The following is a 20,777-nucleotide window of genomic DNA, read 5'->3' as shown; positions in this document are numbered from 1 at the left end:
GCCACATCCCCAGTCCTTTTTTATATTTTATTTAGAGACAGGGTCTTGCTAAGTTGCTGAGGGCCTTATTAAGTTGCTGAGGCTGGTCTTGAACTCGTGGCCCTCCTGCCTCAGCCTCCCAGCCACTGGGATTATAGGTGTGTGACACCCAGCAGAAAGATCAACATTAATAAAGTCCCCCCATCAAATATACCACCAAAGTCTAGACTGCATTATGGACAACCCACAGACCAAGGAAAGCAGGCAGTTTTTTTAAGTTTAAAGATGGGACACCATAATAAATTTCAGTTATCACAACTTTTGGGGGAAGGCAATCTGAAAAAAATACTATGATTTTGTCCCAGGAAGTCCTTTTCCAGAAATGTATCCTACAGAAATATTGGCAAAGCTATGAGGATAAGGGTGTTCCGTGAAATGTCTTGTGTGAAGATACGCTGGACTGCAAGCTGAAGACCCACAGAGAAGGGCTCACTGAACATATCGGGTACATGCACGCAATAGACCACTGTTCCCAGTCAGGTACAGTGGCACACACCTGTAATTCCAGTAGCTCGAGGCCAGCCTCAGCAACCTACCAAGGCCCTCAGCAACTGAGCAAGACCCTGTCCCAAAAAATAAAAGGGGGAGCTATGGTTGTGGCTCAGTGGTAGAGCACTTGCCTGGCCTGTGTGAGGCACTGGGTTTGATTCTCAGCACCACATATAAATAAATGAATAAAATAAAGTTCTGTCAACATCTAAAAAAATTTTTTTTTAAATAAATAAAAGATAAAAAGGGATGGGGATGTGGCTCAGTGGTTGAGCAACCTTGGATTCACTCCCCAGTACTAAAAGAAAAAAGAAAAACAATACATTCCCCTTTTTAATTAAAATATTTTTCAGGGCTAGGGATTGATGCAGGCCCTTGCACATGGTAGGCAAGCACTCTAACACTGAGCTTCATCCCCAGCCCCTAAAACATTTATTTACATGTGCTCAGAGGAGCAATGTGTAGGACACATAGAGGGAGAATCAAGATGTAGAATAATACTCTGTGCAAGAGCCTTTGGGGAGAGCATCTGTAAGAGTGAGAGAGACTGAAGAGGATCTGCCTCGCCTTCATCAGACCCAGCTCTAGGGACTGGCACTACCAGGGATTTCCATTCATGCTTTTACTTCCTCATTAATTCTAATTTAAAAATAAGCACAATGGCACTTCTTCATCAGAAAATACACAGTACTTCTAAATATTCAATTCTCTTTGAAAAAGATATGGAAAGCCAAAATTATTTGATATTGCTGAAGATTCGTGTGTGGGTATGTGGTACTGGGGATGGAACCCAGGGCTTTGCCCATGCTAGGCAAGTGCTCTACCATTAAGCTACAGCCTCAGTGCTTTTTTTTTTTTTTTTTTTTTAAGTACAGAGGACTGAACCCAGGAATGCTTTACCACTGAGCCACATCCCCAGTCCTTTCTATTTTTTGAGTCAAGTTCTCACTAAATTGCCGAGGCTGGCCTGGAACCTGCAATCCTGCCGAAGCCTCCCAAGTCACTTGGATTACAGCTGTGTGCCACCACACCCAGCCTGGTGCCAAACATTTTTTTTTTTTAAATATTTTTTAGTAAATGGATCTTTTATTTTTATTTATTTATATGTGGTGCTGATGATTGCCAGGGCCTCACACATGCCAGGCAAGTGCTCTACCACTGAGCCACAACCCCAGCCCTGCAAACATTTTTATTAAACAGAATTCAACATATCTGTGCCATGAACACTAAGCAAGACTAAGAAAGGAGGAAGGATGAGATAGAAATCCATGAGCCAGTGGAAGTACATAGTAATACTCTAAAAATAGATTTCTACAGGATTATGTAGGTAAGATTGGGGTGGGCAGTGCACTCCTGGTTTCTTTCTTTTTAAATAAAAAAAAAATAGGATTTTTATTGAATTCTTCAAATTACTACTCAACTTTTTTTTTTAAGTTGTAGATGGACACAGTATCTTTATTTTGTTTATGTTTATTTGGTGCTGAGGTTTGAACCCAGTGCCTCACACATGCTAGGCAAGCGCTCTGCCACTGAGCCACAACCCACTCATTGGTAGGAGTTTTTAGTCAACCATTCATAATTGACCAAAAAAAGAGATATTTTGTAATACATCACAGGCACGTGGAAAAGAACCCTGCTTTTTGTAAAGGACTTAAATCTGAATAAAATCATGTTTTTCAATGAATCTCCACTGGGTTTTCTGGTAATTTTATAAAAATAACTCCATCAGTGTCCATGAAAAACGTGCTGGCTGGACAGACAGACTTTCTTTCAGTTTACCCATGACTGCACTCGTCTCGCTATCTGGAATCAACACCACAGTTGGCAAGGGCTCCATGGGTTTATCATTGAAGACCACCTGCCTCCCAGGTGTGCGTCGCTCTCCTCTGGCGCTCAGTAGTTGAACTTCACGACAGCCTTCCCGTAGAAAAACTCTTCCTCTGCATTTGCAAACATTTAAATTTGTCCTTCTGGTTGCTCCATCTCTCTTTGGAACTGTTTTTTCCTGCTTCCACAAATGTCTTACTAATCAGAAGTATGAGGAGCACTTCCCACGTAGCTTCTTAGTTTTGTGTGACTCTGCTCGTTCTTTCTGAAACTGCTGGTGCATGAGCAGAGCCATCTGAGGAGGGACATTAATGAATCTTCTGCTTAGGAGAAAGCCTGCAGGCTTGGTGGTGTCCTTTAAAAGCTTGTCCAGCTGTTCAACCAGGCTCTTTTCACAGTTCTTCTCACAGAAGCTTAGAAATAACCCTTTAATTTGTTCAGTACACTGAGTACCCTTTCTTTCAGTTAAATGTAAAAAGGCTATGAAACCAAAAATTTCATCACTATCCACATCATCAGCGCTGTTTTCTGAAACATTTGTTTGCTAATCACTCTCCCAATATGGCTTTGCTCAATGAAAAGACCTGTTAGCTCTGCAGTGTTCACAGGAGCCGTTAGGAAAAGCTGCTGCAGTAACTTCTGAATTCCGTCATAATCATTATCTGCGAGGGAATAAGCTTCAAATTCTGTATTCACTTCCTTGACAACAACCTCATCGTCTTCGTCCTCATCCTTGATTTTGTCTTCCCCTTTCTCCTTGTCCGGTGTGGCCTGGAACAATCTGTACTTCTTGTTTCTTCCAGGGAAAGAAAAGACAGAGCAAAGATGTCCAGTTGGATCAGGAGGCAGCAGACCATTCAGGCCCCTGCAGCTGGTTGGCAGAAGACAGAGCAAGGAAGCAGGAGGCCGTGTGGGAGACTTGCGAAACCCAAACAAGTGTCGAGCCAGAACTTTTCTCTTAAAAAGACAAACACTAAAAAATGGAGTGGACGTGAATTGTAGCCAAACTTTTAAGAAGATGCTTAGTTCATACTTTCAGTTTTCCTTTCTTAGACTGTGGAACGATCATAAATGTCTCCTGTTTGAGAAGACAGCCAGCTTTCCTTTCAAAAGGAAAACCAGAGCTTATAGGTTCAGGCAAAGACCCTGCAGGGACAGGAGGCCACCTCCATGTCGCTCACTCAGGGGAGGGGCTTGTCCTCCCTGAGAAGCACCCCTGGACCAACGGACCCCACAACCAGTGAGCTCCACAAACTGACTCAGGGCTCCAAGCCATCCTTAGAACACTGCAAAGTCTGAATCACAACAAACGAGCAGGTAATATTAGTTACTCTGCATGAAGCACCAACCATTGTAGTTTAACGAACTGGCTAGGTTTCTAAAGATTTCCTTTTCTTTCCTTATTTTTACTTATATTCTTTTAAATTTGTGTTAAAAATGTTTCTGGGGAAAAAAATAATGTTTCTGAGCCAGGCTCAGTGGCACATGCCTGTGATCCCTGTGACTTGGCAGTCTGAGGCAGGACGATTTCAAGTTTGAAGCCAGCCCTGGCAACGCATTGAAACCCTGTCTCAAAATAAACAGTAAAAATAAAAAAGGGCTTGGGACGTAGCTCAGTAGTACCGTGCTTACCTAGCATGCATGAGGCCCTGGGTTCAATCCTCACTACTACAAAAACAAAGAAGAAAAAGAAGACTCCTCTAAGAGGTCTGCCTTTCTGACATCTGATCAACAGAACTCAACAGCTGCAAGCACCTTAAGAGAACAGTCAGGAAAAAACCCATTTACTTTGTAGTTAAAGGTTCACAGTAAGACGCTTTCATGGATAAAGTATACCTGACCAGGTTATACTTGGACACTTTCAGCCACTCATACCTGGAGGCCACCGAACTATTCTGCCCCCAGAAGCTGGTGGCAGATCTGGCCAAAGTGCTACCTAGTATACGTACACCTCACCTGGTGCCTGGATGCACAGCCATGAGTTGGCCAAACAGTGCAAGTGTAGCTCTGGAGGCACCTGATAGGGATCAGCTGGGTGGTAACTGTAGGCAGATAGGATGTGGCTGGAGAAGATGGATCATGGCAGTGGGCATGCCTTTGGGGTGTATATTTTGTCTGTGGTGCAGGGAGCTCTGACCCTCTCTCTGCTTCCCAATTGCCATGTCTTGAGCTGCTTTTCATCTGCACACCTTTCCACCATGATGCTCTGCCTTACTCAGGCCCAGAGCAATGGAGCCAGCAATCTATGGACTGAGACTTTTGAAACTGTGAGCTCCAAGTAACCTTTTCCTCCTCTAGAATTGTTCTTGTCAGGTCTTTTGGTCATAGCAATAAAAAAGCCAACTAAAACACCCACTAACTAGTAAGTAGTTTTAAGTTCTAGTCCCATGGTCTTAAACTGTCAAAGTCCCCATAAGTTTATAAGGTATTTTCACACTACCTGAATCTAGCAAAACCGTCAAGTGGGTCTAAGTCCCTAAACTGTGACAACAGGCAGCCAAGCCCCTCCCTCCTGTTCACAGGACCCTGCACAGCCCACTCACCAGCTGAGTTCTCCTGCTTGAGGCAGTGGATGGAGGTCCTCTGGGTTTTGGGCTGGAGCAGCAGCAGGAGCACAGGCTCAAGGATCCGTGCCACGTCCCCCAGGGACAATGCACGCACCAGCCAGCCCTGGGCCGCTGCACTAATAGCACCATCTGTGCAGGCCAGGCTGTCCAGCACGACGAACAAGGACCTGCACGCAGAGGTGACACCACCAAGTCCACACCCTGCTGCCCTGCCTGCCAGTCCTGGTGTGCACACTGGGCACTCACTGTCAGCAACAGGGACACCCACCCCAGGAAGCTTCAGCAAGCTGGTCACAGACCAGGCAGAGGAGGGCAAGGTGGTGCAACCTCCATTTCCTGTTAGAATGATGCGGGGAGCTCCTAATGCTCTGAAGCCCAAGCCTCACCCCAGTGCTGTGTGCCGGCCTCACAGCTACCACCTCAGAGACAGTGGGGCACTTGAAGAAAGCCAAGTGTAGCAGAATGTGCCTGCAATAAAACTCACACCTGAAGGTGGTCGGCTGCACCACTGTATGCACAGTGTGGAGAGCGAGCCAGGCGAGGCCTGGACTCTCTGCACCGCCCCAGAAAGTCCTCCCATGGGAGTCAGTTGGAAAAGCTCCACTGGTGACTGAGGCACGCTGAGCTTCCTCATTCCTCCCCAAATCAAGAAAATTCTTCACTGTGCTCACATTTCCAGCTAATTTCCCTCAGAGGACCATGGGTACCATGGCAGGGTTTTCAGCTTCACCCGCCCTCCATCCCCAGCCCTGCATGCAGACCAGGAGCCTCTGAGTCTCCGTGGTACCCACCACCTCACCTATCGAAGGAGCGGTTGTGGGACGTCACTCGGCTGCCTTGGATCTCTCTCGTCAGGTGCCAGATCACAGAAAACCTGAACAGAGCTTCCAACCTTGTTCCCTTGGTCAGAAAAGAAAGGGTGAGGAGCTTGGTGGTATAAACGGATGCTGTTCTCAGCCACGGTGAATCTCGCCTCAATACAAGTGAGTGCCCCGTCTCCTCCAAGGGACTGTGTTTTCATGCGGGACTTTGGCCAGTGGGAGAAGAGAAACTGGCCTCCTCCCTCTTTTCCTGCTGTGTACTGAGCGCACATTCTAGACTCCCCCTGAGCGGGGTCCAGGTCACTCCCGAGAACAGTGGTCCAAGGACTAAGCAGAGTGCTGCTTCCTCATGCCCTGGGGAAGTGCCAGGCCCAGGGCCTTAAGGAACAAGGCTGCACATCAACACTTAACAACTTCTGAAAGGACAACACATTCCGCAGCTGCCTCTTTTTGCCAACAGCCCAGAAGCCCTCAAGCCCTGCTAGGCAGCTGGTGCGGATCTCCTAGTGGCCTTCACATAGGAGGACACAAATCACATTGTCAGAACTCTAAAGCGGGTGGCTCGAGATCCCAGAGATCCTCCAGGCCCCGAGCTCTGCTCTTGAGTCAGGAGTCCATGGGGCTGGAAAGCCTTTGCTGGGGGTATATGAGTCTGCCACGGGCAAGTAGAGCAGGGTGGCCCAGCAGGGGGTGGTGGCAGGTTGGGTTGAAAGCTCACCTTATCGGGATCAAGGAGGGCGTGGCAGATGATATCCTCGCAGATGTTGGCTGTTGGGGCCAGGCAGTGCAGCCGGTAGAATAGCTCCACACAGGTGATGTGATGCTCCCGGGTCTCTTTGTTGAGCTGATTCCAAAGCACACGGGCCACCCTCTGGGACAAAGAAAAGGTGGCAGAGACTGCGTGAACACAGGCAACACCGGCTCCTTTCCACCAGCCTATGCCCAGCCCGACATGCTGGCTTTCACCTATGTTTGCTAAGTATTCTAGAATCCTTAACACCCAGATGCACATTACCAACACAAAACAAAGCCAGCACCCACCAGGAGTCCTGCAGCAACAGGGAGCATTATTGGTTAAATTTGGAGGTTTCTGACTGGCTAAAAGCACTGCAGTCTTTTCTAGATATAAATGTCACGTTCAGGAAGGGAACTGACCAGAGGCGGATCTGAAGTATTGGAGCTTCTCAGTAAACACACACCAAGACTCAGCTTGTGCCAGCACTTGGCAAGCCAAAAACATGCCCTCTAGGGAGCCCAGTGGCTTCGAAGAGGCTATTAGGATGGCCCAGTCTGCAGCTGAACACAGAGTACACCACCCTTGTGGGCAGGCTCCAACCAGCCCCATGCAGCACTGGTGAAGAGTCACAGCTTGCCAGTGCTAACTGACGAACATGTCCATCCCTTCTCTGCCCAGGAGCCTGCTTCAGTGTCAGTACCCAAATCGCATCCCTAATCCAGCTGTTCATCTCCCTAGTCCTGATCTTAGCTTTTTAAACACAGGGGTCTGCAAGCAGCTGCAGCCCCTTCCCAAGTCCTAAGGACAACAAGTGGAGTTGCCTGACCCAGCGAGGCTGGGTCCCCCACTCACAGGAGGGAGTTCTTTCAGGTCATGAAAACAGTTTAGATTTCAGACTGCTCTATCCTAGGCACACTTTAGATCACATAACATTTTTTTGGTTCATTTATTTCTATTTGACAAAGCTCTTCCTGGCACAAATCAATAAATTAACTACTGACTAATTTGAGCCCCTAACCATTACTTTTTTATTTTTTTCTCTAGGGGAAAGTAATTTCCAATGATCAAATTACAATTAAACTTTGAAGACTTTCTAACTAAGCAAAGGAATCCCATCCCCTCCTTCTAGCCCTTATGGCAAATGCATATATAAAAGATTTCTTCTGGGCTGGGGATGTGGCTCAGGCGGTGGTGCGCTTGCCTGGCATGCATGCAGCCCGGGTTCGATCCTCAGCACCACATACAAAGATGTTGTGTCCACCGAAAAAACTGAAAAATAAATATTAAAAAATTCTCTCTCTCTCCCCCCCTCCCTCTTTCTTTAAAAAAAAAAGAGAAGATTTCTTCTGGACTATTTAAAAATATTTATTTTTGAACAAAGATGAAAACAAATACTTAATAATTAGCATACATGATTAAAAATAAACTTCGGGCTGGGGATGTGGCTCAAGCGGTAGCGCGCTCGCCTGGCATGCGTGCGGCCCAGGTTCGATCCTCAGCACCACGTACAAACAGAGATGTTGTGTCCGCCAAAAAAAAAAAAAAAACTAAAATAAATTCTCTCTCTCTCTCTCCCCCCCCTCTCTCTTAAAAAAAAAAAAGAAAAAAAATAAACTTCAAGGAAATTAAACTTTTGTGTAACAATCTAACCCAAATATGTATAAAATAGAAATCTCACTATACTAGTTCCTGAAAATTTTGAGGGGAAATTTTTAAAATTCCCCTAGTACTGGGGAATTAAGCTCAGGGGTACTCTACCACTGAGCTACATCCCCAGCCCTTTTTGTTCCTTTTTTTTTTTCAAACATTTTTTAATGTATATTTTTTTAGTTGTAGATGAACACACAGTATCTTTATTTATTTTTATGTGGTGCTGAGGATCAAACTCAGTGCCTCATGCATGCGAGGCAAGCACTTTACTCCTGAGCTACAGCTTCAGCCCCTTTTTTGTTTCATTTAAATTTTGGGACAGGGTCTTGCTAAATTGCTGAGGCCAGTCTTGAACTTGCAATCCTCCTGCCTCAGCCTCCTAAGCTCTACCATGCCTGGCGAAGGGAAAGTATCACCTTGAAATAGAAAAGCGTAGGAAACAATGTAACAACCATCTTGTTTGAGTCTCTCTTACTGATTAGCATCTAAGGAAGAGGCAACACAGGCCCAGGATCCGCATTTCTTCCAAGGAGATGATCCAGTGGGAGTGGGGCAGGTGCTCTTAAAGGGGCTGGGAAAGGTGTGGTCTCTGCACACCCCAGGAGCCCTGGATGGTGGTGGTGCGCTGAACGGCCAAGAGTCAGTGGGGCAGAGGGCAGAAACTGTCCCTGTCCTCCCTGCTGCCCCAGGTAAGGAGCTGCCCTCTTCCTCCAGAGTGGTGTCTTCTCCTCAGTGGGGGTGCGCTGGTGTGGGTGCCCAGCCGTACACAGTAGCATCCCACAATGTCCACTTGAGGACATAACAGACCCACCATTCTTGTGGGTGCCTAGGTCATGCCCTAGTGCTGTGTGGCTACAGTCCCTGATGGTGAGGCATGGAGAGGAGCAGTCAAGGAAAGAGCGAACAGGCATGGGGGAGGGGCCAGGCCCTAGCAGCCAGAGACCAGCCTTGGGTTGGGAGGAGAGGCCCCAACTCGCAGATATGGAAGATTAGAAGTCTGGGAGGAGCTTCTTTTTGTCTGTCTAATCTCTTTTTCTTCTTCTTTTTTACAGTGCTGGGGATTGACTAGGGTCTTTTTTTTTTTTTTTTTTTTTTGTACCAGGAATTGAAGCCAGGGGCACTTAACCACCAAGCCACATCCCCATCCCTTTTTTATATTTTATTAGATTCAGGTTCTCACTAAGTTGCTGAGGCTGGCTTTGAACTCACGATCCTCCTTTTTTCTTCCCTGTGCTTGCAGGGTAATTATATCGAACTTTCTGATCCAGGCAGGCAGGAACAAGGAAACACTGGCCCAATAACAGCTGCTTACAGTAGTGCTGGTCCTCGCTCCAAGTTCAATAGATTCAAGATAGACACTGTGACTCTACTTTGGTAAAAGGGAAAGGAGGATGTGGTGTCCAAGTCAAAGAACAAGTGCATACTGGCTCCCCAAAGGCCTGAACTGTGGAGAGAGCCCTGCTTCTGAACCAAAGATGAGCCAGAAAAGCAGTTCACAGAGCCCTAGGGATTGTCTTCCTAAAGACACCACCACTAACTGGTGAAGAACAACACTGGGACTATGGGATTATGCTAAGGGCATTCAGGAAATGGAGGAACAGTTATTCAAGAAAATCTCTATCTTGGTAGAAGCAACAAGAGCCTATGGCACTTGAGCGGATGGGTTCCTTCTCTACTTCCTACCCAGCTCGGCCTGATGGAAACTTGACTATCCACTCCTGGTGGGTGTGACCAAGACAAAGGGGTGCCCTCTTGCTTTGGCTCCCTGGCGAGGGCTTCTGCATCTCCCAGGGACAGGCAGGTCGCCACCATGTCGTCTTCCCGCTCCTTTGCTTAGCAGAGGGCCACTCCAAGTGGGGGCAGAGGAGGGGTCCCAGCACCCTGCCTCCATCCAGCCCCAATTCATTGACAGAGGCTCCTCCCAGGCACTGCAGGCCAAGCTGCTCTTACTGTAGCTTGCCCAATAGAGCCAGAAACGATGCCAGGAGCTTGGGATACAGACAGACAAGGCAGCCTTGGATCTCAGCAAACCTCTGGGTGCCCCTGGAGTTGCACGCTCCTTACCCTGGGCAGTCACTGCGTTCTTAGGGAGGACCTTAGGTGAATGATTCAGAGAGACGCCCACTCACCCTTCACCACCCTCTTCCTAGTGGGAAGTACCTGATAAAAGTCTGTTTTTTCTGCGATGATTTTCAATATGCCTGGGGCAATGGGAGGCAATGTCACCATCTGTAGCTTGCCAAAGAATGGGTTGTGCCCAGAGCTTTTGTAGCGTTTCATCTTGTCTTCAATGACAAGAGCGAGGGACTGGGAATGGTTTATCACTTCCAGCAGGGTGGAGATGGCCACATTCTGGAGGTAGCAATCACTCACACAGCAGCAGATGGTCATGAGGGATTTCAGCCACGATGGGAAGCTGGAATCGCTGGCTCCTGAAAGGAAGGCAGCCAGAGAGGACAGAAACAAGCAGATCCAGGTGAGATGGGTTTCTAATCCACAAATTCTATGGCATCCTGGGTCCAGCAGTAACTGGAGAGTCACATGGACAGCAGTGTGCCAACCTGGGGGTGTGACGCTTACTTGGAAATAGGGCCTGTACAGATGTGACCACGTTAAGACGAGGTCATCAAGGTGTCCTTTATAGAGGAAGAGGCCACGTGAGGAGACACGAGGAGATCGCCAGGTGAGGGTAGAGGCAGAGACTGGAGAGAGGCAGCCACTAGCTCAGGAAGGCCAAGGTTGCTCTGGGAAGATGCAAGGCAGGTTCAACCCAGAATCTCAGGATGCATGGCCCAGGGAACACCTTGACTTTGGACCTCTGGCCTCTTGGACTATGAAACAGTAAGTTTCTATTATTGATGTCACCCAGCTGTGGCCCTTTGTTATAGTGCCCATGAAAGCCATACATAAATCTCTAACAACAGGTATCATGGAATGGTCTGCTTACTATGACTGGGCACGGTTAATGTGATAGATCTTTTGACGGGCTGTTCCAGACATTCAAATTTTAAAAACATAGACCCAGCCCTTATCAACTTGTTATATAATGACACATAAACTAAAAATGTATACAACTTCAATCCCCAGCATCAGACAAACATAAAACTATATACACCTGATTACAAAATAAGGAGGGAAACAACTGTGGCGGATATAGGCTAAGCATCACTTATCCAAAAGGTCTGGGACCAGAAGTGCTTCAGGTTTTAGATTTTAGGATTTCTGGAATATTTGCATAGCCTTAACTGATTGAGCATCACTAATCCAAAATGCTTCAAAATCATGTGTCAGTCTCAAAAAAATTTGGATCTCGGGTTGGGATGCCCCAGCACAGTTGGGATGCCCTTCTTGGCTGACACACTTTTAGCTGGTCTGTAAGCATCAGCCACCTCAGTTACAGTGTCCTCAACATCAGGCTCCCTGCCTCCCTCTCACCTGGAAGCTGGAAGAGAGTTTCACAGAGCTGCTCTGTCTCCTCCTCAGACAGGTAGACAGGGAAGGTGGCGCAGTCCAGCAGCAGGTGGCAGGCGGCGGCAAAGGCCTCCCTGCAGTCCTCCTTGGAGCCCTCCAGGTGGATGACCACCTGGTCAACATCCCATTCTCCTCCTGTTTTTCTGCCAGGGCTACTGGGCAAGGATGACGGCGATTCTGAACTTTTTGTCTTGAATGGAGACCCACGTACGGTGAATAGGTCTGAAAGCATCTGCTTAAACTGGGGCACAGTGAGGGGCTTGGCCTCCCACGAGTTCTTCCTGCCCGTGTCGTCACCCACCGTGCCCTGGGGCCCGCCTTTTGCCCTCTGCCCTGCAGGCTCTTCAGACTTGCTTTCTTCCCCAGACGTGGTCAGTGGTACTGTAAAGATGTTCCTGCTGGCAAAGTTGGCAATCAGCTCCTGGATGCAAAGGAACGTCCTCTGCATGCTCCCACCCTTCTTCCAAATGTCATCTCTTTCAGGAGAAACTCGAGGGACCCTCAAGTGCTCAGAAAGCTCTGGGGATGAGGCACTGAGCCCGATTCCGCTGTCCTCAGATTTCAGTGGGGGAAAGGAAGCGTCTTCATCCACTGGAACCACTGCCTTTGTTTCCACAGTGATTTCGCCTTTTACTGGACTCTGCAAAAGATGAAAAACACGTTGTATTGTGAGCATCACTTAAGACCACCTGTGGTGGTCAGTGAATCAAGTGTCAGACGAATCAGACAAACGGTGAATGTGTTTCAAACCTCTTTTTCCAAAACAAAACTCTTGCAACAAAAGAGTCCCCTGTAAAAGTGTGTAATAAGAGGGCAGGGAAGGAGATGACAGCCCTAGGGGAGGAACCAGCACACTCAGCAGGCCAGCCAGCCTTGGAGTCTACTTTGTCTTATTTATTGAGATTCTTCAGTGTTCAAAACAGTTGTTTAAAAATTGTTTCTAACTGGGCTGGGGATATAGCTCAGTTGGTAAAGTGTCTGCCTTGCATGCACAAGGCCCTGGGTTCAATCCCCAGCACCACCACCACCAAAAAAAAAAAAAAAAAAGATTTTGACAAATTTAAAAATACGAATAGGAAAATGAGTTGATGGCAAAATAAAGGCACGAAGAAATAAAGCAAAGAGGAAGCTGGCACAGAGCAGCTCCTCCAAAACACACACGCAGGTTGACAATCACTAATCTGAAATGCTCCAAAATCCAAACTCTATAAGCACTGACACAATGCTGGAAATGCAAAACTTCAAACCTGATCTCACATGACGGGTCACAATCAAAATGAAGGGGCACTGGGGCTGGGGATGTGGCTCAAGCGGTAGCATGCTCGCCTGGCATGCGTGCGGCCCGGGTTTGATCCTCAGCACCACATACCAACAAAGATATTGTATCCACGGAAAACTAAAAAATAAATATTAAAATTCTCTCTCTCAAAAAAATATTAAGGGGCTGGGGATGTGGCTCAAGCTGTAGGGCGCTCGCCTGGCATGCGTGCGGCCTGGGTTCGATCCTCAGCACCACATACCAACAAAGATGTTGTGTCCACCGACGACTAAAAAATAAATATTAAAAAAATTTAAAAAAAAAATATTAAAAAAAAGAAATACAAGAAAATTAAAAAAAAATGAAGGGGCACTAAAAATACTGTCTGAGGTGTATATACAACATAAAAGAATTCTATGTTCTGACTTGGGTCCCCTTCCCATGATATCTCATTATATATATGCAAATATTACAAAATCTAAAACACATCTGGTTCCAAGCATTTTAGATAAGGGATACTCAACCTGTCCATGTCACACATGAACACACACATACAGTGATGACACTTCAAACATTAAACACTTTTCTCTTTTCCTATACTGTTCTTTAGACATTATATTCAATGCGAAATTCCTTAGCATTTACCCCGCTGTGCTTTCAGGGAAGAGTGAGACGGGTTTTAGAAGTGTGTTGTTATTCATATCTGAAAACTAGAAATGATTAATGTTCTAGTTTGGATCTGGAATGTCCTCCCAAAGGCTCCTGTGTTGAACAACGAAGGCCTGATCCCCAGGTGGCAGCAGAATCTTCAGGAGATGGGAAAAAGCAGGTCACTGGGGCGGGCCACTGCAAGGGTCTAGCCTGTGTCCAGTCTGCCTGTCTGTCTCTCCTTCTCTGCTTCCTGGTTTCCATGGGGTGAGCAGCTCCTGCCCTTGCTCCTACCAGGATGCTCTGCCTCACCACAGGCTCAGACACAATGCAGCTAAGTGACTCTGAGCCCCATGAGCCTTTCCCTCTCCCAGCTGGTTCGCTCAGTGGTTTGTCAAGCTGACAGACACTTGAGCTTTGTACCTTGGATCTTATTTCAGGACTTTTTTTCTAACAGCTAGAACAGCCAGAGGAAAAAAGAACACTAAATTCTAGGTCTGCAATTAGTCTATAATCTGAGACTGAATGTCTATCGATCACTCATTTGCCACCAAACCCTAATCAATACCTGCGACACTCTCTCTGAACACCTCAATTTTTAGTCTGTTTGTACCCATCTGCCGTTGCCCTGAACTGGTTTCAAATCTCCAAATAAAGAAGGAAATAAAAATAATTCAAAGAACATGGGTATCAAACATTTGAGATGATCACTGTTTGTCTTTTTGGAAGACGTGTCAGCATCTCTCACAGATTAAGAGGCTGTATGTGCTTTTCAATCACAACCTGTTGTCAAAAATTCATCCTTCAGAGACACTGGCGCCTGTGCACAGTTGTAGAAGGAGGCTGCCTGTGAAACTGCTTTGAACAGAGAAAAATGAGAAAGAACCCAAATGATCTGTCTAGTTTTTTTTAGTACTCATGTCCCCCAAATATTGTCTGAGTGAAAACCAAAGAAAGTCACAAAAGTGTGTGCCGTGGGTTGGACCATGAACCTCAATCCTAGCCCCGAGTGCCCTGGAATGTGACCTTATTTGAAAACAAGGTCTTTGCAGGTGATCAAGTGAGAATGGAGTGAGAATTAGGATAGGTGCTACTCCAACAGGACTTCGGTCCTCATAAAATGGAGAAATCTGGACACAGAGATAGATGCATTCAGGGAGAGAGTCCCGTGAACATGAAGACTGATGTTTCAATGAACCAAGAACACCCAGGACTTCCAGCACTCCAGCAGAAACTGGGAAAGGCCTGCACAGTCTTCTTCTGTGGTGCATTCAGGAAAAGCCAACCCTGTGGACACCTTAATACTGCTCTCTAGCCTCCAGAACTGTGAAAAAATTTCTGTTGTTTAAGCCACCCAGTCTTAGGAACTTTGTTATAGCAGCCCTACAAAGCAATCCATATGGTTGCTTGCCTTTTATTTATTTATTTTTTAGTTTTCTTTTTAGTTATACATGGACACAATATCTTCATTTTGTTTGTTTATTTTTATGTGGTGCTGAGGATCAAACCCAGTGCCTCACATGCGAGGCAAGTGCTCTGCCACTGAGCCACAACCCCAGCCCAAAAGCTTGCCTTTTAAGTAACCCAAATCACATGCATCCACACTTACACATCCAAAGATTTGAAGCCCGGCTACATGCAGGCACTGAGTGTAGCTGCATAGTATGAGTTAGCTATATCTTGCCATTAACCACAACTATGTAGCGTGGGAGGGGTGAGATGAAGGGAGGTTAGTAACACTGAAACCTTTCAAAGTGTTCATGTGTTTCACAAGCTTACTTGATGTGTTACCTGTATACCTTCTCATCCATAATCCTGCCCAGACCAACCCTCATTACCTCCCACTTCCCGGACATGAGAGCCAGCTCACTCCCAGACACCTACCGAGTTTCCACTTGTGGGCTCCGTATCTAGGTAGGAGGGCGGCATCTGGACTTTGCTGAGCACCTTGAAACATGTCTTCAAGGCGTGCGTGAGCTCAGGTAAGCTTAAGGCTTCCACCTCCTCAGCAAGAGGGTGCACCAGGCAGCCGAGCACCTGAGGAAGGTACTGGGTCTGCACCTCTGAGTACAGCTCCTGTGGAATAAAAGCACTATTCATACACACGTTCCCAGTTTCCCACCCAGAAAAATAATGCACCTCAAAATGGCACTTCACAAATTTTTTTTTTGTGTCCTGGATTGAACCCAGGGGTGCTTAACCACTAAGCCACATCCACAGACCTTTTTATTTTTCATTTTGAGAAAAAAGTCTTGTTAAGTTAATGAGATGGCCTTGAACTTATGATCCTTTTGCCTCAGCCTCCTGAGTTGCTGGGATTACAGGCATGTGCCACCAAGCTTGGCTCAAGTGCACAATTTTAACTAGGAAGTAGCTTTCACACCTAAGTAACTGTACTATCAGTTCATCCCATCATCTGGTTTATATAACTTTAGTTTTGCCCACTTACAACTGGCCAAATGTTATAATACCTTTCAAATGAGATATTCAAAATATAAAAGGACACAGCTCAGTAGTACAGCATGTGCTTAGCATGCAGGAGGTGCTGGGTTTGATCTGCAGTACCCCCCAAAAAAGGAAGAAAGGAAAAAAAAAAAGAGAGATTACATCCAGACACACACTTCATAGCCAAACAAACATAAAGATCTGTGTGTGTGTATTTAGGTAAAGCTGCTTTTCAGTACATTTAGGTTTATAAAGTAGGCTCCCAGCACTAATAAGAGCATGAGCTGTCTGTCCACAGCAAGCACCTACCAAGGGAATAACATCCAGAAGGAACACGAGGAGGGTGCAGAGCTCCGAGACCGTTGGGGCAGGGCTGACGCCTTTTCCAATAGCGTTACTCTGCTTCACCGGTCTACATTATTTAAAAGAAAGAAAATCAGATTCATCTTTCATCCTACAGTAATTTCAAGCATCTTATGATTTATAGTAATGAATCCATTTCAAACCTAATGAAAGACAGCTTTGATAGTTCCAACACCTAAGCTATGGTGACCAACTCAGAGAAGGGTCAGCAAGTGCCCTGAATCTGTCTCCCAACTCGGTTCCTTTGGTTTGAACTCCACTGGTGCAAATGTGGGTGGTTCCATGACTGCGTGGGATTCCACACCCAGCAGACCTCAGAGCTTTCAGTGGGCATATCCAAGGCCCCCGACCCCAAACCAAAGGCAGGTTCTGAGGAAACAGGCCTGGGCCAGAGACAGTGCAGGCCCTGAGACACCACCTTCCTAGCGGACAGTCAGGAGCTCATTAGCAAGAGCTGCTTAGAATTCTCCCATGTCACAGAGAAGTGCAACTCCTAAACCCAAAGCTCTCCAAGTACTGCTGACATGGTGCCACGGGTGGGAACCAACCCATAGTCAGCTGCTTAGCTGATCCAAACTCAACACTTTTTACTCAGCAGGTAACTGGGTAAATGGTTAAAAAGTACCATCAACCTGGTGAATCCCTGAATTCCACAAATGTGGATCCAACCAACCACAGATGGCAAAAAACCCAAACAAATATGCATCTGTACTGAACAGGTACAAATTTTTTCCTGTTCATTATTCTCTAAACAATGTAACCATTCACAATGACAACTATTCACAGCACTGACATCATATGGAGCATTGTCAGGTCATCTAGAGATGATTTAGCACACACCGGAAGATGGGCATAGGCCATAAGCAACTACTGTCTTTCATCTCAGGGACCAGAGCATCCAGACCTGGGCATCTGCAGGGGATCCTGGGAGCAATTCCCCGAGGACACCAAGGCACGACTGGATATGTTGGTTCTCAAAACACAGTAACCTGGGATGCATCTAGCTGCCACAGTACTACTCGACCTGAGTTAGTGTGTTTTCTTGTAAAGCAACGCTAGTTATCTTGGAGCTCACCTTAGAAGGAGAATTCCTGCAGAGAGCTGTAGCCTATGCTGCACCTTGGGGATTCTGCTTCTAGGTGTCTACTGGAAAGACAGTGTGCACCTACACAGACAGGGTGAACGTTCCCCATGGTACTACTCACACGACTGAGAGTGAAACTGGGCCACCAGCATGAGCTGCTACCGTGCCTCAGACACACAAACTGGATGAATGCGTTAAGATACAGCTGTAGAGTGCTAACCCCCAAGGAGCACCTTACAGGAGGGTGCGTACCACCTGGCGTCACTCAGGTAGCGTGCAGCAGATGACACAGACTGCCACTCACGGACACACACTTGCTGTAACAGTACACACCAGCATCATGGGAAAGACACCAAGTGCAGGACGGGGACCAACCTGGGATAAAAGGAGGAAGCGCGGGCAGGTGGGCATTAGCTCTATCTGGGGAGCAACGTTTAAACAAGCATCTTGGGGTGGAGTTCAGTGGTAAGGCCTCCCCAGCCAGGCAGGAGCCTGGGTTTAATCACCAGTACCACAAATAAAACAAAACAAACAGCCCAGGGGCTGGTAGTGTGGTAGAATGCCTGCCTAGCACTAAGGTCCTGGTACCACAGTACCACAAACAAGTTTTTAAAAATTCAACAAAAAATAGCCGGGTTTGGTGAAGCACACCTGTAATCCCAGTGGCTTGGGACATGAGGCAGGGGGATCACAAGTTCAAAGCCAGTCTCAGCAAAAGTGAGGTGCTAAACAATGCAGTGAGACCCTGTCTCTAAATGAAATACAAAATAGGGCTGAGGATGTGGCTCAGTGGTCGAGTGCCCCTGAGTTCAATCCCCGGTACCCCTCCCCCCAAAAATATAGACTGGGATATGGATCAGGGGTACAGTACTCGCCTGGCATGAGCAAGACCCTGGGTTCTATCCTTTGGGATGAAGTTAAAGTAAATAAATAGCCCCAGGTGACCAAAGCAAGCTTCAAGCTCAGTACCACTTGGCCTTGCTGCTGCCTGTGGGTCCAGTGACAAATGACTCAGGACAGGATAAGCCTATCTGGCCTGGTGGTTGGGGAGGCAGAAGAGCCTCACTGCAGCAGTTGGGAAGTCAGATGCCCAAGGCAGGCACTGCTGGGTTCTAGTCGTGGCTGCCACTGAGGAGTGGATTCTTCATGTCACTGGGCTCTAGCTTTCTCATGTCAAAATCATGATGACAAAGTGCCTGTTTCTCTTGAGGATGCTCCAAAGCACTGAAGTAAGGCTACCTAGCCACCAGACATGCCCAGCACACTGTTTATGTGGAAAGCTTCTGTTACAGCTGGGCATGTGAATAGGGAGAGGTCCAAGCATCACAGCAGAGATTAAAAAGAAAGAAAGAAAGGAAGTTCTACCACAGACCTCAAGGGACAAAACAGAGTTGAAAAGGCTGCATTCCTCCTCCTGAAAGGCAATGACCTGGGAGAGCTCTCTGGGGAGCCTGCTGTCCCTGCTTGTCCCAAGCACAATTCTGAGGTCATGCAATTCACCCACAGATTAAAAGTAACAGCAAAGCTGATTACAGTAGCTTAAAACATTACTGCTTTTATCTGACCCAATACACACTCATTTCAATAAGAATTTAAAAAGAGTGAAGAGATCAAAAGCACTCCATCCAGTCCCCAAGACATAGAACTAAGCTACGCTAAGGAGATTGGGCCAGCAAGAGAACAGTGCACAGAAAGCCGATTTGATGAATATAAGCAGAAAATGCACCGCGAGTTTTCTAAAGTGAGATTTAGTAAATAAAGCAGCTTCAGAATTATGTGGCAAAGGTTATGTGAATCATCTTCTTGGGGACATTTTTAATCCTGTGAGAATCTCAAGTGGATTCTTCCCAATCCTGTTTTGGCTGAATGCTGAAGCTCAGGAGAGACCACCTGACTTCAGCTCTTACGAACACTCCGCCACACTGAGCAGCCCAGAGCAGTGACACCTGCCCAGCTTCCTACCTGTGCCACACCTGCTTACCTGAAGCATTGCTCAAAACACCTCATCATGTAATCCCACAGGAAGTCCGTGCTGAGGGAGGAGACCAGCAAGTTCACTGTCTTCACGATCTCAGAGGCATTTCTGTTCTCTTTGATTGTGCTGTAAAAGGAGGGGAGAAAGGAGACACACCTATGAAAAGCCCCAAGTTGCAGGAACACTGAATCTGCAAAGTTGTAATAGATTTCTCCATTTATGAGGTATTTCCACAGAGGCTGACAAATTCTAATCAAGATTAAAAATATTGTTGTTCAGGGGCTCAGTGGTAGGGTGCTTGCCCAGCAGTGTGAGACCGCAGGGGGAAAAGATGAGTTCTAGCTGGGTGTGGTGGCACAAAAACAAGACACAGGGGTCACAGGTAACCGCACACTTGAAGCCAAGGTGCCTGCTGTCCCCAAACTCCACCCCTCTGCCTCAGCACGAGGGCTCTGCCCTTGGTGTCCTGCCTCAGTTCACCGGCCCACGTCTGGACTTCCTCCCCATCTGCTCTTCTCCCTGTGCGGGACTTGCCATGTGCCACCCTGGATCAAGCTGCCTTTGTTGCACAATTTGCACATTTCATCAGTGAACACCATCTGCACACCCAGGCCAGGGAAGGGACCAAACTCCTTCACATTCTTCACTGGACTCAGTGGGGAACAATCAATTCGTGTTGACTGACTTAAGAGCATGGATTGTTGTCACAGGTGACTCAGCCTGCTCCATGTCCACTGTCTGTAGCATGTTACGACTTACAGTGAACTGCAGAGAAAAAGAAAATTTGGGCTGTGGGAGGGAGGAAGACATGTGAGGTTAGAGGCCATATCCATACCTTATCAGTAGATTTCCACTCTGAGTATAGCTGAGCTTAAGGTCAGAGCCAAGGGCATCTCTACAGTAAGAATAAAAGGCTCTGATGACTTCGAGAAACAAACTCTCAACCACTTGAGGCCCTGTAATCAAAAGAAAATGGTCAGAGAAGGACTAAAAATCCTTTAAAAATCACATGCAAGGGGCTGGGGTTGTGGCTCAGTGGTAGAGCGCTTGCCTAGCACGTTCAAGGCACTGGGTTCGATCCTCAGCACCACATAAAAATAAATAAATATAATGAAGGTATTGTGTCCAATGACAACTAAAAAAAATATTTTAAAAAATCATATGCAACACACATAAAACATAGAGTAACTCCACATATAGGCCTTTTACTCCAGATCACACAGCAACATAACTTAAGGGGTGAGAATGACATCTTTGACTAGGGGATGACGTTGATGAAAAAAGCCAGCACCTCTGTCGAGCTTGCTTTGTGCAGATTCTGCTGTTGGCACTTCACATGAAGACCTTCCTGAATCCTCACCACTGCCACACACAAAGTGCTCTGCTGTTGTTCCCAAGGACACC

At 46.8% G+C, this 20,777-nt stretch overlaps 1 protein-coding gene and 1 pseudogene across 4 annotated transcripts in view; both read right to left on the bottom strand.

Moving 5' to 3' along the window:
* The window catches only part of DOP1B (DOP1 leucine zipper like protein B), a gene marked incomplete at its 5' end in the record, with an annotated part of 103,197 nt that overhangs the window by 42,067 nt on the left and 40,353 nt on the right, over positions 1-20,777 (bottom strand). For all 3 annotated transcript variants that reach the window (XR_014023091.1, XM_081302373.1, XM_081302374.1), the window contains 9 exons: positions 4,899-5,089; positions 5,722-5,822; positions 6,462-6,614; positions 10,290-10,561; positions 11,565-12,240; positions 15,391-15,582; positions 16,261-16,363; positions 19,380-19,499; positions 20,209-20,329. Coding sequence is in view for 2 of the 3 variants with exons in the window: in XM_081302373.1 (XP_081158499.1) it covers positions 4,899-5,089; positions 5,722-5,822; positions 6,462-6,614; positions 10,290-10,561; positions 11,565-12,240; positions 15,391-15,582; positions 16,261-16,363; positions 19,380-19,499; positions 20,209-20,329 (1,929 nt within the window). The remainder of the gene's footprint in view (positions 1-4,898; positions 5,090-5,721; positions 5,823-6,461; positions 6,615-10,289; positions 10,562-11,564; positions 12,241-15,390; positions 15,583-16,260; positions 16,364-19,379; positions 19,500-20,208; positions 20,330-20,777) is intronic.
* On the bottom strand, positions 1,011-4,334 carry LOC308652734 (BRCA2 and CDKN1A-interacting protein-like; annotated as a pseudogene). The gene is made up of 3 exons: positions 4,312-4,334; positions 2,308-3,151; positions 1,011-1,057 (listed from the first exon to the last, which is right to left on the bottom strand). The product of its transcript is annotated as a BRCA2 and CDKN1A-interacting protein-like (transcript).

The sequence above is a fragment of the Spermophilus citellus genome, assembly GCF_964194105.1.
Source record: "Spermophilus citellus genome assembly, chromosome: 7".
Classification (NCBI taxonomy): domain Eukaryota; kingdom Metazoa; phylum Chordata; class Mammalia; order Rodentia; family Sciuridae; genus Spermophilus; species Spermophilus citellus.
This window is presented reverse-complemented; position numbering and strand designations above follow the sequence as displayed.